General features: G+C 41.0%; 1 protein-coding gene across 2 annotated transcripts in view; it reads right to left on the reverse strand.

Annotated features, from left to right (window-relative positions):
- The window catches only part of RIPOR3 (RIPOR family member 3), a 62,300-nt gene that overhangs the window by 34,093 nt on the left and 13,458 nt on the right, over window positions 1-14,749 (reverse strand). The window contains exons 1-2 of one of the 2 annotated variants that reach the window (XM_090065069.1): window positions 4,997-5,018; window positions 3,951-4,079 (exon numbers count right to left, since the gene is read on the reverse strand). In XM_090065069.1, coding sequence (XP_089921195.1) covers window positions 3,951-4,051 — 101 coding nt within the window. In that variant the 5' untranslated portion in view covers window positions 4,052-4,079; window positions 4,997-5,018. Of the gene's footprint in view, window positions 1-3,950; window positions 4,080-4,996; window positions 5,019-14,749 lie in introns of those variants that run through there. The other variant, XM_090065068.1, reaches the window with a different exon arrangement.

The following is a 14,749-nucleotide window of genomic DNA, read 5'->3' on the forward strand; positions in this document are numbered from 1 at the left end:
ATGCATTCACTTGACTATATCATACACAATTACTCTTAAAGGAAATTTGAGAGAATAGATCAGTTTCAAGCTATCAGGTAGTCTGGGAAAGATATCTTATAATAAAGCTTTAGAAAAAGCTACTATTTGTTAGTACACACCATGTGTTTAAGTATTCATTTATAGTTCATTTCTACTCCATCCAGATTACAAAATACTTATCAAAGTCCCTTACAATGACAAACATACTTTTAAAACAATTGTGAAAACAAAAATGAATTCCATTTGTATCAAAAATACTACAAAGAGCTATTATGAAGTGGAGCTGTTTTGCTTGAAAAATAACACCTGTAGCAATTAATCCCATACCTGTAATGGATAGAGATTGTTCAGGGTAGGCACTGCTGATGCTAGTCTGCTATTGACTGATTTTTGACTGGTGTACCTTCCTCTACACCCAGATTCTTTGTATCTGGTTTCATTAAGCCTCCCTTCTGTTGCTTTTAACTTCCTTCTTTAAAACAAACCTTCATTTTAGAAAGATAACTCCCCACTCCTAAAAACTAATCAAGTTCATCACTGGGCTTAGCTGAGCCTTCCCACTCTTCCTGAGATGTAAACAAGGTCTCTATTAGACTCACCTGAGGGAAGTGAGAGGTGGGCAATTAATTACATACGTGCCAGTTTAAGTAGTATTCCTACACCTCAAAGCAGAAGGATAGATAGCCTGGAAATTCAAGCTAAGTCTCAAGATACTTAAAGGCTGTTTCTAGCTTTGTTACAGACAACCCTCAGGCAAGTGCTCTACTCTTTGGGCTAGATGTAGAAGGAAGGGGCTTGAGCATTAGAGTCCAACCTATTCCTGTGTTGTAAGTATTTGAGTCCAAAATAACCATCTATCAAATCTGAATGCAGTTGCTATTTAGTTCTGCTAGATGTTAAGTTTAGGACCATTAAATAAGGTATCCAGTAAGGTTAGGTAGCAGCTGCATTCAGATTTTGTAGACCTAAATTAATCACTTGTACTTCTTTCTTACTGACCCAGTGAATCTTTGATTATTCCAAGCAAAGTGGGGACAACTTCAACAGAAGGGAGTGAAGAATACAAACAGCCTGGTAGGTAGGCTAGTCTCCTGTGGCTCTGTGATGAAAGGGAAGGAAGAGTTGTGAATTTCAACTCCATACAACAGGGGGAAAACAAAATGCAAGTGCCTCCTTTGTCTTGGGTGAACACTTAAATTGTTGAGCAATTGTACAAAAGGGGTCATCTGCTTCTACTCTCTGAGATGGCTAAGAGCACTTACTCCCTTTAAGAAAGATGGCTTACCTACCTACCTACCTTCACAAAAAGGATCAGGACCATGAATCCCAAACACAGGGAGGCTTCTTCCTGCAGCCTAGAGCAAGGTGGCCATGTGTCAGGTAAGAAGGGAATTTAAAACTTACCCCTCTTTCCTCCATGTTTGTTTCCTATTGATTAAATTAGGCAGATACCCACTCAACATGTGGGCTCCTGAAAATCCCATTTTTTTGTCATGCACAAGGACAAAGCTGGGTGCCTAATTCAGGGCTGTGGATTCCACTACTAAACCCAGACACCTACAAGCTAGGTACCACAGTAATAAATCCCTTGTAGTTTCTGCCTGCTGTGTGCAAGTTTTTCACTTTGTGGATAGCAACAATAATGCAGTACAATCTTATTTTAACAAACCCTGGCATTTAATAATCCCAGCACAAGAACCATACTTTTTGTCATTATTTTGAGGTGGCAAATTGACTAATCTTGTTGAAACAAATACCCTTTCTTAATGAACTCTTCTTCCAGGCCCGTAGGTGTTTGGTATAATGTGGTTGTACTACACTTACTGTCTTTGTGAAGTGTTGCCAAGCTAAATGATACAATGTGCTTATACCACTCTGCCAGCTCTGAGGGAAGCTGTGGCAGAGATGCGAAGTAGGTTCAGGGGCTTCCCTGACAACCTGGCTTGTTTGTTGGTCTTTGCATAAATGCTGCAGAATACCAAATGATCCCCAGCTTTGCCATTCTGAACAGCCTATGAGAGAAGTTAGCTAGGAAACAACAGTTAAGTCCTCTGGTGTTTCACCCAGCAATTCCTAAATGGCTGAATTCTCATCCCTGAGCAAAGCTTTTCTCCATCTAGACAAATGAACAAACAACTGGGAAAATGCATGAAGAACAATTGTTTTGAAATGTTTCACACCTGAAAATAATGGACTCCTCTTATGTGAATTCCCTTTTTTTAAAGTATTCTTCCCCTGCTGTAAGTGTTTAGGTTATGAAAACAGCTGTTCAACCCCTTTCCTGATGCAGTTTTTCTTGTAAGAACTCCATTATGTTTTAGGCTCAAATCTGTTTACACAATTTGCTGTCTGTGTTTTTTTCCCCCCAGAGACTAGTTATCAGTGTGATTTTTTTGTTTTTTTTGTTTTTTTTTTTTTTTTTTAGATGTCTGACTTGTGCTAGGATTATTATTATTCTTCAGGTTTCATAACAAATCTCATGTAATCATATGTAAAGACTTCCAGATCAGATCACCAAGATGTGTTGGATTCCCATCTCAACTTGCACTATTATAAATGTTGTGTTTGATAACAAGGTTAAGGAACTCATTCAGTGCTTGAAAACATGCAGTATTGTACAAGAAGTGCCAGGTGTTTTATTGAGACAAGGGGTTACTTTCCATGGTATGAATTTAGGAGTAGAATACATTAGTGGCGCATTTTTCAATGCGTCTGTATGCTTTGAATCCATTCACTTTGGTATTATTCTGACACATTTTGTTTAATCTTCAGTTTATAAAGCGCTATTTATTCTAAAAAGACTTTACTAACTATAAAGAAATCACTTGATTCAGGACAGGAATCCATGCATCTGGAGGAAAGGTAAGTACTAACAGCATCCAGCAATGTTACATAGCAATTCAGGACAAGCAGGAAGGATGAAACCTGTGCAGTGTAGTCTGCACTGGAAACTGGGAAGCTTGGATCTTTAGCCCAGCTGTGCCATGGACCTATATGACATGAGCAGACTTGCTGAATCTCTCTCTGCCTTTGTTTTCCTTGCCTGCTCCCAGAGTAATGTTTCCCTGATCTCATTTGGGCCCTACAGAAGTTACTGTAATGCTAATAATATATAATAACTTGAAGACGAATGTAGCTGGACTGAATGCAATTGCTAACTTCAATTAGACAACTAAACTTCAATTAGAAATCTAATCTAAATCTAACCTCAATTAGATTTTTAGCCAAAACCTAGCACTTCTATCCTTATTTTATTGAACAGTGGTATGAGACTTGTAATGACCCCAAGCACTAAGGAAGTTTTGCTTCTCATCAGGAAGATGATGTTGGCAGAAGTTCATCACTCACTGCCATTCTGCTAAAGAAGGAAGGGTTACTTCAGTATTAATTGAAGGAGAGAATCTATGAATTGGGGCATTCTTGTGACCCAGACATCAAGTGTCTGATCTAGCAGATTACAACTGATATTTTGTATTGTCTTTTAATGTCCATTCCCTCAACTTAAGTTGGTATTTAGTGGCAAAATTATAAAATTGTATTTACCAAGTATTAGCTGTAAAAACTATGTTGGCTTCAACACATCAGACCCATTTTAGATGGACTTAGCTGTGCTTTTTCTTCCAGTAGGTAGGGTGATCCATCTGTAGCCTGACCTGCTCTTAACTTTGTACAAATACAGTTACAATACTGGGTGACAATGATTTTTGATAAATGGTATTTTAGATTGCATCTTACATCCCAAAGCACTTGGTGGATTAAAATTGATGTAGAAACCATAAACAAATTGTGTAATTGGCTACTGCAAGATGCAAAACACCACTCAACCATTTAAGACGAGAAGAGATGCTTTATCGGGGGGCTAGCAGCTGGCAAAAAAAGTCTTGATCTGTACCTAATATCTAACTCTTTTCACTTTTCATGATACTTACGCTAACTTTCTGCTCTGCACTGTGCTGAATCCAGCAAAGGAACAGCTCCTGCTGATTCCGCCTCCATCACCAGGTGAAACAAATGTGAGTTTTACCGACATGGTTGCAAGTCAGTAAGTCTGTCCCCTTCTGAAATAGAGAAAAAGCAAATGAATTAAAACCTGCTTGGCAATTCAGGCTTGAACAATGCCAAACTGCAGGGAAAAGAAAGCTCTAAACAATACAACAGGCACTAGACTGGCTAGAGAAAAAGAGCTGTCTGCTAAACACGTTTTCTCTGTTTCCAGCCACAACATAATTAATCAGCAACCAAGTCATCGGAAATAAAATCTCTCATGTCCTCATGTATTTGCTGATCTGTTTTGCAAACGCACAGTCTCCCCCTGCAAAAAGCTGAGTACTCTTAACTCCTGCAGAAGTAAATGGGACTTGAGGGTTCCCAGTGCCTTGCAAAATAGGACCTTGTCTTACAGTGTGGATTGGCCTTGGTGCTGAAGGAGGCATTCAAGTCAACCCATTATATTTCAAGTCCATCTGGGATGCCTGAAAGTAACTGGTCCCCAATTATACAAATATGTCCTTTATATCAACTTCCTGCATGTGGGCAAAGTATCACTAAAGTGAACAGGGATTTGTAAATGAGCAGGGGGACACCAAAAGCAACCAAAATCCTAGTTCTGTTCTTGGTGTGAAAGCACAAAGCAGAACTTCTTGTTCCAGTAGTAAAACTTGGGCTGTCTCCCTGCTAACTAGAAGAATTTCTCTCCAATTTCACTTCTGTTTCCTATCAGTCAGACTCTCTTTTGTTTCTTGAAGAATTGTGTTCTCTGCTCTGTGTGTGTGTGTGGAATTCATGCTATAATAAAAGTAACAGACACATCCCACAAAGCAGCTGTAGAAAATCATTTGAGGCATTTGATATACAGAAGAATTCCCCTCCCGCCCCCTACAAACTAGTGTAATGTAAACACCACATCCAGCAGTTCTGCTTTCATTTTTTTTAAGGATGCCAAAAAGAGGGTCAAACCCTCTCCATTTTTACTCACTCCTTGTTCAGGAAAACTCTCACTGATCTCAGTGAGTTTGTCTGAATGAAGCATGAGGTCTGAAGTATCCCCTCCTGTACAGATACCTGTGTAAGTGGAGAACTCTGCAAGGGGAGGGAAGTAGCATGTGTCTTGCATTATGGGACAAACTCCAGAATCCAGAAGATCCCCCATGACTAGTGGAGATCCTGGAACTGAAAAGAATCAAGGGGCATGCAGACCTTGTTCCTCTGTACTGTCTTGCTATCCCTAAACTGGTTTAACACCCTGGTCCAGTTGATAGAGACTTGATCTGGCTTCTATTTCTGGCTCTACCATTGATTTCCAGTGCCAGTTTAGCAGAAGTAGCGGTATCAAGTTGCATTAGTTCACGTAACCATGAGCAGAGGTATTTTCTGCACACTTGAATTTTAATGAGAACTGAACACCAAGCACTGACCTGCAGCTTTTCAGTTATTTCCCTATACAGATTAGTTTGGAGACTTCCAGTTCTCTGCAGGGAGCACCGGCTGGTCTGGACTTTGAGGAGGTCACAAGTACATCAATGGAAAGCAGATTAAATGTTTCAGAGCAAGATTTACAAGGCAGGATGTGAAACCAAAGAGTTCCCTGCTCTGCAAGGGTTTGTCTATGCCTCCACGGTGGCAGGTCCCCAGAATGGTGGAGCTGAGTATGTCTGGTTCACCCAAGTATGCGCTCAACTAAGAGAAGCTGCTCTGGGCTTGCTGCAAGTATGCGCTCAACTAAGAGAAGCTGCTCTGGGCTTGCTGCCAGCAGCTCTCAAACCCACCAGAGACGGAGGGCTTGAACATACGTGCTAGATATAAGCCCAGAGCAACCTGTTCAGGTCTGTAGATTCACATGGGCAAGATGTGTGCTTCCCCAGCCTCACTGGGGCATGCTGCCACTGCGGTATGAACAACCACAGTCATTTAAAGCAAAAAGGCCAGGGTGTCCCATACACTTCCCATAGCCAGCAGTGGCACCCTTAAGCATGCCACGCTGCTTTGCACAGCCTCCCACCTAAACTGAAGCAGATCAGCATGCCTGCATGGGCTAATTAGCATAAGATCAGGCTGTCACAGTCACTGCGGTGCTAATTAGTCTGCCCAAAGCACCATACAAATGTAGCTATGGTGCTTCTGGTTTGGAAAGCAGCCCACACAAAATAGCACTACATACATGAGAATGCAGCTGCCTGGCATAACGTGTTTCATGCGTAGAGATGGCTACAGTACATGGAATACACAAGATCTCCAAGGTTCTGGACCACTTTCTGCTGAATCAATGGAAACATGTTTCCTTAAGGGTGTCTCAACCAGTTTTCAGCTTCTCTTGCTGAGAAGGGTTGTCACTAATGAGATTGGGTATGCCTAGGCAGACTGGTCATACTCCTCAACACATTTAAAGCTGCAGAACCTTTTCTATTCTTGCCTGCATTTTTCAGATGCTTGTAACTTTGTGAACAATCCCCCATCCACATGATAATTAGCTTGAAGTAAACAAGCAATTTACTGAGAAATGTCATTGCATAACAAGTCATTAAAGGAAGAAACACAGAGAATGGCCTTGTGGTTATTGACCGCAGACCCCATGAAAGTTGGGCTGGATTCCTGGGTCTATTCCCTTGCTGTCCAGGCTGCAAGTCCTTATAAGAGGGCAGAGGGAGTAAAGATGAGACTCTTAAACTATTTTACCACGACTCCTATATCTGATATAGAAGTGGCAGTAAGGAGCTCTCAAAATGAGACTCTCAGTCTTTGGAGGATGGATATAAGAAATCATGGACAAAACTAGGGAGGACCTTGAGTTGAAGAGAGGACAACAGGTTCTACAAGTCCCTGTGCAAGGCTAAGGGAAGACAGCAGGTTATACAAGTCTTTATTTGCAAGACTAAGGCCAATATTAAAAAGGGTTAAGATGTTTCAACCTTGCAGACTCCCATTATCTCATTTGGTGACAAAACTAAACTGCTCTCCAGAAAATCACAGGGCATGATTTAATGGATCTGATTAACATGATGTTAATTGGCTCCAACTCTGTTGTTATGCTGCAGTAACATGAGTGTAGCAAAGAGGAGAACTGGGCCTCATGTCTTTGAGGTTTAGTTCGGCCCTTAAAGGAATGCTGTCAGGTTTGTTTAAATTCATATAGGATCAATCCTCAGCTTCACTGAGTGTCCTATTAGTCATAACATTTCAGGTTAAGTTACAAAGCCATTCATAGGCAGATTTGAAAAACAGAAGCTTTTCTCATCAGAATGGAGGGAAACTAAAAAAAAATAACCTTGGAAAAGGCATTGTCAAAAGGATTATCTTTTTTCTTTTACTAACTTTGAAATAGCTGTTGATAAATTCAACCAGGCCAGATAAAAGTGAAATATCATTTCATAGTACAATGGAAACAATTTACTAGTTTGGGGTGCCCACCCAGAGACCTCATAACACTAAGTTCACACTTTTGACTACAAGGCCTTAAGTAGGATACCACAATAGCATCTTCTTAGAAGGAAGGATTTGTAAACAGTTTTTTAAAAAGAGGTTCATGGAGCTTTACTTGCCAGCGTCTCTGTATGAAAGTGCTGAAAAACATCACAACTGCTCCTGAAGAAAAGCATCTGGCCACATCTTCCATTTGACTCTTTCTTTAAGTAGGGGAAAATCAGATAAAGATCTCCAGCAAAATATAGCTGAATTCTATCTTCCAATCTGGTAATCTCTGTTCTGTGGGTCAGTGGGTGGGTCTCAAATATTGGGGTTTACCACTGGGATTCAGAGGCATCTCCCCCAAACCTACCATTCCCAGAAAACAAGCGCTGTGAAGACAACAGCTGTCTGGAGCCTGACAGAAATAGAATACTAAATATCAGACCAAATTTAAGGTGCCTGATGCTGGGAAATACATAAAGGATCAGGGAACCATTGGGCTGACAGAAAAGAGAAGAGGTTTGTCAAAAGTATCCAGTTTTGGGGGCTCTTATGCAAACCTCCAAACTCAGTCTAATGTTATCGTGCATGTGCCTTTGCTGGACTGACATTCCAATTCCCACCCCCACTAAAAATTGTTTTTGACTTAGGGGACTAAAATTCATTTGTCCCAACGTCAACGATTTAAAAATGCCCTGAAGACATGTTAACATTTTACCTGCTGCATACTCAAATATCCAGCCACTATGCAGCAGTGTATACTAAAAAACTCAAATTGCTTGTGCTACTTAATATGTTAGTATTAGGTTATTCTACAGGCTAAACCAACCTCATCCCCCACAAACAAAAACCTGGTGTCTGTTTTTGTTTATGCTCAAACTTTTCCAAGGCCAGCCACATATGTAACTGTTTCTGAACATAATAGTTTCAACAATTTTATGAGGAAAATATGACTCACTGACTTCTTACAAAATATTTCGGCTGATGTTTTGTCCATTACACTAATACTTCTGTTTTTTTAAATGTCTCCAAAAAGTTTACTTACACATACTAAACTATCCCATGAGAAATATTTAGTGCCTGTATAAAGTAGTAAAGCATCCCATTTGTGAATGATCCATTAATTGAGAGACCCACACCTGCTTCCACTTACTGTAAATAACTTTAAATGAAATTTGCTTCTTGCAATGAATTGTAGAAACTTTTACCAATACTTCTGTATTGACCTACCCATATCAGGTGGCTACACATCCAGTTGTAGCAAAATGTGGACTCATCTGTCTACAGCTGTGAAGTATTATGCACAAAAATTAGGGGTGCACTGATTTTTTTGGCCGATACAATAGCTAATGATTAGCCCACCATATTGGCTGATGCTGATCCAATACCTCATATTTAATAATAGTGCAAGGCATTTTGAACTACTGGCATAAATAAACCTGTTTTTGTTTTGCATTTTTAACACACATATGCCTCCTGCCTGCTCTGGCCCTCTATAAGGAAGGTGGTGACTGCCTTATTCCCATGCATGTTGCACTCTCCTACCTGCAGCCCTGCTCCCTGCACAGCCCATGCTGCCATCCAGGCAGGCAGGGTGGACCCTCATGCAGACAGCGGTGCTTGGTGCATTCGGAGCCCCAGAGCACACTGCTGCCTTAGCACCAGTGGAACCTGCGCAGCTGAGCTCCTGCAGCAGCTGGGGAGAAGCTACTTTTGCAAAGGCATCTGGTGCCCGGCGGAGCACAATGTCCCTCCCATGGCATCTTACCCTGCCTGCACACAGCCCAATGTCTCCATAGCAGCTCTGGTGCTTTGCCAAGGCAGCGGCAGCGGCAGCAGCAGCAGCAGCAGGAGGAGCTGGTAATGGTCCCTTTGCCTCTAAGCACAGCACCCTGAGACCATTCCCCAGCATCCCCTCCCACTGCTCACCTGTAGTCTGCTGCAGGCTCAGGCCAGCAGCAGGGCACGGGGATTGGACTACACTCCCCAAGATATTTTGGCCATGCAAGCATAATTATTGACTACAATGACCAAAAACAGCTGGTAGTGTCATTTCTCCTTTTATCAGTGCTGATTCAATAGCTGACCCATATATCAGTGCACCCATAACAAAAATGGAAGCCAAGCTGAGGTCAAGCTTAATATCTAATGCCTGTCTTAGTCATCCAAGTTCCGTTATAGACAAAGAACATAGTCTGTCACCCTTACATAATGTTACAATAGGAGACTTGGGCACTGGACAGAGCTGTGATATTGCATTCCCGGCTTGTTCTGCCTCTTACTTTGGATGCCAACTTTGATAAACTAATTACACCTTAGCACTGTTTTTTTAGTTCTGCATAGATCATGTAAACTTGCTCTATGGTGTTTGATATCTGTCCACTTTATCATTCTTCATTATCGTCATTATTGTTTTACTACTACTACGACTACTACTACCAATAAATTAATTTGGCTTTAGCTGCATTGTCTTGCCATTGACTGATCTGCCATAATCATTTATTTTGATTCGTGAAAGCCAAAGGGAGTTGATTAAATTGTGGAAGACAAAATAAAAACCTTTTTAGTTGCCCACTTTAGGTATGCTTAACACTTTAAATCTGGGATGGTGGCCCTGATTCAGAAACCAGATCTGCCAATCCCCGTGTCCATCTGGGCCTTTGCTAAAATCAGTAGAAGTCCATGTGGATTTGATTACAGGGCCCTAATTTGGAACATGTGTCATTTTAAAAGATGGTTTTAGAATGTTTATGCTTACTCCACATAAATCACATAAATGGATTGTTAACAGGGATCGTTTCTACATCATCTCAGGCCAAACTCAAACTCAGTTGTTAGAAACAACCAAAATGAAGTAAAAAGCATGACTAAGTGAATATCATAGCATGCTTGTACCTTTTGGTAAAATCATATCTACGCTAAAAAAAGATTGCCAGTGTAACCATACCAATGAAAGCATACTAGTGCATCTTCCTAGTGTAGACACAGCTTCTACTAGTACAAATGTGCAATTGTTGGTATATGAGTAAAATAAGCTATATCACAAAAGGATTTTCGCCAGTTAAACTGCCTCTATACTACTGCTGATAGAAAAATGTTGTAAAAAAATCTCTCATCCTTAATTGACATTATATTACCAACAAAAGTTTCTGTTGTAAACCAAAAGTTGCAAACAGGTGCTAAGTTTTACTGCCATCACATGTATATGATCAAAGTTTCCCCCACACACCCTTTCAATGGAATTAAACAACATTTCTACAGAGATCACAGGTCTGAACTACTGCAGTCTCCACTGGCCTACTGAATACAGAATCAGGCTATACATATGAATTCCTGTATTAAGGCCACTGTTGCAACCCTATGAGATATAAGAAACACCACTGAAGCCTATGTGACTACTGACATATGACAGCTGTAGAACTTAGCCCCTATTATATTGAAGGCACAATAAAAGAGGTCAATATTACAATGAATTAACTGTCCATCTCATGTACATTATAGTGTTAAATCCACTGGGAAAGTACACACAGTATTTAATCTTTGCTCTCAGGCATTCTTTTGAGAGACCACTGACCTCAGTAGCAATGTCGTCTTAACTTGATACTTCACCAGATAAACATTCTAAATTTAAAAAAAAATAGCTTTTTAACATTTTTTCCTTTTTAACATTTTTTTAACATTCTAACCCAGTCATTGCAATTATATTGCTAATGTCAGAACTATGAGCCATTCCTCTAGTTATTTAGAACTAAAAAGGCCACTTTAAACCCTGGAGTCAGAAAGTCTCCTTTTTGATACTTTTTCTCTGGCCTTTTTCATACCGTTGCATATACCACATACAAATAGATTTGCATTTCTCAAATGTACCTTTTCCCTTGGACATTTACAAAAGAAAAAGAGATGCAGAACAATCTAGGAAGGCTACACACAATTCAGCCTTAATCCAGGAAGTCTGATATCTAGATACCCTTCTCTGGGAACTGAGGCCTGTCTCTTGCTGGCAGGCACAGCATGTAACCAAGCCTCCCAAGAAAGCTAGGGATGAGCCATTCTAATTAGAAAGGTTCATTAAGCAATGTATTTGACATTTCCTTTGTTGTTGTTTTGCTTTTAATTAAAAGCTCCTAAGGAGGGATTTTCAAAAGAAAGCCTAGGGGAGCAGAGTTAGTCCAATTCTGAGAGCCTCTGAAAATTGCCCATCCCCTTCCCTCCCCCCAGTCCACTGCCTACCATTTTACAACTCACTTGTAAAATCCTAAGGGCCAAATTTTACCTCTTCCCCTTTGCATCTTTCCTGCCTCACCCCACGGGTGTCCTCCAGGAGCATAAGAAATGTAGCCAGCTGAACTGGCACAGTGTGCTATGCACAATGTTGGGGGGCCTGTAAGGGTCTTCATCTCCTGTGCTCAGCAACAGGGCTAAGAAGCCATTTGAAGGGGAAAAAAGTGTCCATTGGATCCACGAATGAACAAATTCACAAGCCAATTGCCACTTCCCACCTATGTGACAGAGGCTACTGTACTTCTGAGACTGTACAGTAGCGGTTACAGGGCAAGTCTGCTACAGCCTGAAGGAAAGATTTCGTTTCTCTATACATGTACACACACGCCCCTTTGCACTTTTCTGTGTAGGTGCAGATTGGGTGGCCTCTCTAATGGACTTCCAGGTATAGGGTAACATTTCCAAAGCACGTAAGTACTTTAGGAGCCAAAATCCCATTTTCAAAAATTACTTGGAGAGTTCAGATTCACAACTATGTTTAGGTGTCTACATCCTATGTATACACCTCACTCCCATTGATTTCAGTGGATTCTGGACACTGAGATACAAATTCTCACAGATTTTCAGTGAGACTGGCTCAAAAGGGCCTATATATTTTGAAAAATAATATTTACTCCTCTAAGTCACCTAGCAGGCACTCTTGAAAAAACTAACCATAAGATATACTAAAATCTTAAATATATATATATATATATATATATATTCAAAATTAAATGTCTGAAAACCTCTGTCCTCTTCACATGCCTTTGAGCCAGGTTTAAAAACACACTATATTCATTTCCTGTACAGCTTTGCTCCACCCACACTGCCTGGCTTGATTTGAAGCCGCTTCAAAAAAACCCTTACATAGCTTCCATGAGTAAAGCGCAGGAATCTGCATTTACCCTGCAAACAACCCTCTCAAACAGTTTTCCTCCTTGTGTTTGGGACATGAGATACAACCCACTCTTGCAGGAAAATTACAAGCCATAAACTTGGGACTGGATCTACAAGAACAGTTAAGACCTATGTCTCCGGTACTGTACTGTACTTCAAATTGTTACTTTACTGGCCTCAGTTTAGGTATAGGGGGCCAAATTTTACTCAATGATACCAGCACGAATCCAGAATAGGTTAATCAGAGTCAGCTTACTCCAGATTCATCCCCGACTGCAGTTTGGCTGACATGTGGATAGTGACCTGGAAACTATTTGGAGGTGGGGATAGTTTTGGGGTCTTCTTTTAAACTCCCCCTAGTGGCTCAAAGTATTAGACAAGTGAAACACAAAGGAGACTTTGTTACATACAGCAGGCTGCTGTAATGTTCCCACTTAGTCCAGCCAGACTGCTAGCTGGAATCAAGGTAGACAGTAAATCCTACTGTAATTTTGAAGGTACTCAGGGAATACTGTAGCCATAATAGAGGAGCAGGGTTTGCATTTAAGCAAAAGCCTTAATTCCCTTCACAGTACATAACAGATTTATGAAGCCACATGGTAAGTTGCTTCATCCAACATGTGGGCTTCTTCATGCCAGCCTACATCATAGGTCTGCCAGTGCCTGGGAGCAAGCCAATGCCCTGCCTTAAATTTTGTTTTCCTCTTCACGGAAAGGCACAGAACAATCTGCCCATTATCAGCTGATTTATGAGCTCAGAGCCTGCTGCTCCCTCCTCTGGTTTCAATTTCAAACTTGATGACAAACTTTAAAGCCTGAATCAGAGATTCTGGAATGCGGCAGGCTCCACACGCTAGCCTAACTCAGTTTGTTCAGCTTTGGCAGAATCTGAAACTGCAGTTAGCTGGATCCTAATGAATACTTTAAAAAAATCCTAACAAGAGAAGAAGCAGATGGTGTTGAGAAAGTGAAGTATTTACAAGTGACAAGTAGGCCCTTCCACTTCTGGCAAAGGAAAATTTGCCTAGCACCAAGGAGCAATTCCTACCAGCCTTACCCTTGATAGACTCCCTCTTGTAATTTAGGAAACCCTGATCATCTCTCCACCTTCTTTTGTAAGACACTTCTCTTCTCCCCACTCATCCCAGTGCATGCCTGCAAAGCGCCAGCTTCGCACGTGAGATCTTGTCTCCCTCTGTTGGCTAGCTCTTGGGACCATCACAGTATGCTGCTAGCTCAGCACTCTAGGAGCTCTCTTATAGCTCAGCTAGGAAAGCTCTGCATTTTGGCTGCTGACATTTCAATCCTTGCCAAAAGCCATTGTAATATACTTATGTGCCCATGGTATATTACACATGGCTTTATGCTTCAGCCAAAGTTGACAGTAATCCCACAGTGGTAATGGAGTTTGATGTTCAATAGCATGCGAGATACCTCGCAGTATCTCCAAGGGGCCAGGCCTGGAATTGCAATGTACTGGAATGTTTGCTAGGGCACATTTCTGGCAGCAGCAGCAGGAGTCGTCATGCTTCTCATTAGTCCTCCAATCATTAACTGGCCCTCCTGGCTGAAGACTAAGCCACAAAGTCAGCTCTATATGAAACTGCAGTCATAATCCCCCAGTATCCCTGGACACTGCTGTTCACTCAAAAATAATGGGCTTGTGATCAAGAAGCGCTCTGCAGAGAGGAAATTAATGCAAAACATCATGTAATGGTGAATGGAGTTACTCTATAACTTCTCTTTAGAGAGACAATTGTTATATTCTAAAGGTAACACTGTTTATTTTGGGCATAATTCAGCAAGATGCTGAGTGCAGGGAGCCAGCATTTTCAAGAATGATACTGAGTGCCTGGCCTGTATTTCAGAAAGTGCTGAAAACGCATTCCAGTAAAATCAGGTCCATTTAAGGCTGGTCAAGTTGGGCAACCAAAAGTTGACATTTCCAAACTTGGAACAGTTTGGCTAGGGTGAATTTAGTTTAGTATCTGGTGAGACAAGTTTGAAGTGCTGTATTTTCTAATAAATGAAGGGTGGATAGGCACAGGAGCTTGTGGAACAGTCTTAGTCTCTGCCACTATACTTTCTAGAACTTTGACCCTCTATTTTAACCCAAGTGCACTCCATGACTACACTTCTTGTAGGGAAAATCAAAGATCTCTGCCAATAT

Source organism: Crocodylus siamensis, chromosome 10 (assembly GCF_052110815.1).
Source record: "Crocodylus siamensis isolate JL-2025a chromosome 10, ASM5211081v1, whole genome shotgun sequence".
Taxonomy (NCBI): Eukaryota; Metazoa; Chordata; order Crocodylia; family Crocodylidae; genus Crocodylus; species Crocodylus siamensis.